Source organism: Emiliania huxleyi (assembly GCF_000372725.1).
Source record: "Emiliania huxleyi CCMP1516 unplaced genomic scaffold EMIHUscaffold_319, whole genome shotgun sequence".
NCBI classification, from domain to species: domain Eukaryota; phylum Haptophyta; order Isochrysidales; family Noelaerhabdaceae; genus Emiliania; species Emiliania huxleyi.
Genome location: NW_005199608.1, coordinates 32474 through 34792, shown reverse-complemented (window position 1 = coordinate 34792; position 2319 = coordinate 32474). Strand labels below are relative to the sequence as shown.

Sequence of the window (2319 nt, the reverse complement as noted above, 5' to 3'; positions counted from 1 at the left end):
GAGAAGAGGCAGCCCGCTGTGTGCGGGAAGCCGTGCCGCGCGACGAAAGCGCGCAGCTCCTCGGACTTGGCCGCGTCCTACTGCCGAGATGGAGCCCCGATGTGGCCGAGACAGACAGCCGAGATGCAGCTCCTCGGACTTGGCCGCGTCCTTGCCGCGATACGGGTCGGTCGTGTACGGCAGCATCGCCTAGCACCGGATTTGCCGAGATGCACCGAGGGGAGGAGCGGATACGGGCGTGCGCGGCCGGCCATCGCCTCCCACGCCGCCATCGTGTCGGACAGCGCCTTGCCGAGCTTGGCGGCGTCCATGGCGAGGATCGCCTCCCACGCCTGCTCGGAGGCCTCGGCGAGGGTAAGAAATAAAACCGGCGCGATGAATTCTTTTTCCCGCGAAGGTAACGAACGCTGACAACAGCCCCAACACCGGTGAGACCGGGTGAGACCGGATGGCTCCACGCCACTCGCCAGGCGGGTCGACTGATCAGGCGGGTCCGCGTTGCCCAAAGCGGCTCGCGGGGAACGTGTTTGAGCCTCCTTCGGTGCTGGACTGGCGGGTGCGCGAGCGCGATATCCGTCCCTCGCCCTCCTTCTTCCTCCACCGCCTCCTCGGCGCGGGCGAGGATGCGGTGCGCGCGGACTTTACTGCGCTGCTCGCGGGCCGGTCATTCGAGGCGGTGCTGCCGAACGTGTGGTCGCAGTACCTCTCCGACATGCGTCTCCTCGACGCCCTCGCGCAGCACTCGGAGCGGCGCCGAGCGGCCAGCGAGGCCGAGTGGCAGGTGGTCGACTGCGCGGCGTACACCTCCCGCGTGCTCGGCAGCGTCACCAACCGCACCGAGGCGCATCACGAGCGGATGCAGGCGCTGCTCGGCGCGCTGCTCGCGAATCCGCTGTGGAGCGACCGGCGCGCAAAGTGGCTCTTCATCCAGCCGCATTACGACCTGAGAGGGACTGTCGGCCGGAAGCTGGCCGAGGCCCTCGTCCAGCGCAACGCGCAGATTGGGCCGGCGCCTCGCCGCCTCTGCCGAGCCGGGACATGGCATGGAGTCGTCTCTCTTACTTTCCGTGGAGCCGTCCTCTTCAGGTCATTCTCGCGACCGTCGACCGCGACGGGGCGCACATCGGAAGCCAGATGCCCTACTTCGACCTCTACCGCCGCGCGGTGATGGTGCCGCACGTCGCGACGCCGGAGCTCGCACGGACGGCCCGGCTCTGCCTTCCCGGCTCCTGCCCCGCCGACGCGTCACGCCGAGGAGAAGCTTCCCCCTCCCCTCGCAGCTGTCGAGCACCGTCACAGCGTAGACCAACCCATGCAAGCCTGTCCGCTCAGTGTGCCTCTCGATCCTTGACGGGCGCGCTGTGATCAGCAGCCACCTCCCGACGCGCCCTGCTGTGGCCAGCAGGCTACCTCTTCCACGGCGACCTCTCCCGCTTCGACGGAGGCGTGCGCGGCGCGATGCGGCATATCATCGACCACCTGCGGCACCCCGCCTCGCTGCAGGCAGACGGGGAGAGGAGAGGAGAGGAGAGGAGGGGAGGGGGAAGAGGAGAGGAGAGGAGAGGAGGGGAGGGGAGAGGAGAGGGAGAGGAGAGGAGAGGAGAGGAGAGGAGAGGGAAAGGAGAGGGAGAGGAGAGGGAGAGGAGGGGAGGGGAGAGGAGAGGAGAGGAGAGGAGAGGAGGGGAGGGGAGGGGAGGGGAGGGGAGGGGAGGGGAGGGGAGGGGAGAGGAGAGGAGAGGAGCGGTCGTGCAGTCGACCACCTGCGGCACCCCGCCTCGCTGCAGGCAAAGATACTGAGCCGCGGGACTGCGACCGACACCAACCCCGAGCCAGGGGCGGGAGGGACGGGCAGGCTGCGCCGCCGTACACGCGTGCGGTGCGGCGGGCAGGCGGCGCGTCTCTTGACAGCGGCGTCGCTGTGAGCAGGTTCGAGCCCACCGCGAGGCACGTCGCCTTCCGGGAGACGTCGGCGGCCGGCCACACGAGGGGTGAGAGGAGTCTCAGGTCGGTCCGAGGTCAGCCGAGGGGGGGTCGGCACTAGGCGGCCACCTCGCGCGCAATGGGGGAGTCGGCGCTTTGCTTCTCGCCGCAGGCGACCCCCCTCTCCTGCGGCTGTCTGTGGCTGTCTGCTTCTCTCTCCTTCTCCCTCCTTCTCCCTCCCTCCCTCCTCCGCCTCCTCCTTCCCTCTCCCACTCTGCCCTGCTCCGGTCTCTGCCCTGTCTCTGCCCTGCTCTGCCCCTTCGCCCCAATTCACCGCCTCGCCTCTCGTCTCGCCTCAACTGTCGCCTCGCCTCTCGCCTCGCCCCTCTCCTCTCGCCC

At 69.2% G+C, this 2319-nt stretch overlaps 1 protein-coding gene across 1 annotated transcript; it reads left to right on the top strand.

Moving 5' to 3' along the window:
• Positions 1-309: 309 nt before the first annotated feature.
• On the top strand, positions 310-1416 carry EMIHUDRAFT_458303 (hypothetical protein; the record flags this gene model as incomplete). The annotated part of the gene is made up of 4 exons (XM_005774180.1): positions 310-397; positions 471-982; positions 1087-1255; positions 1406-1416. Coding segments are annotated over 4 exons (780 nt in total), but the record flags the coding sequence as incomplete, so codon positions are not given.
• Between the last annotated feature and the right edge of the window lie 903 nt (positions 1417-2319).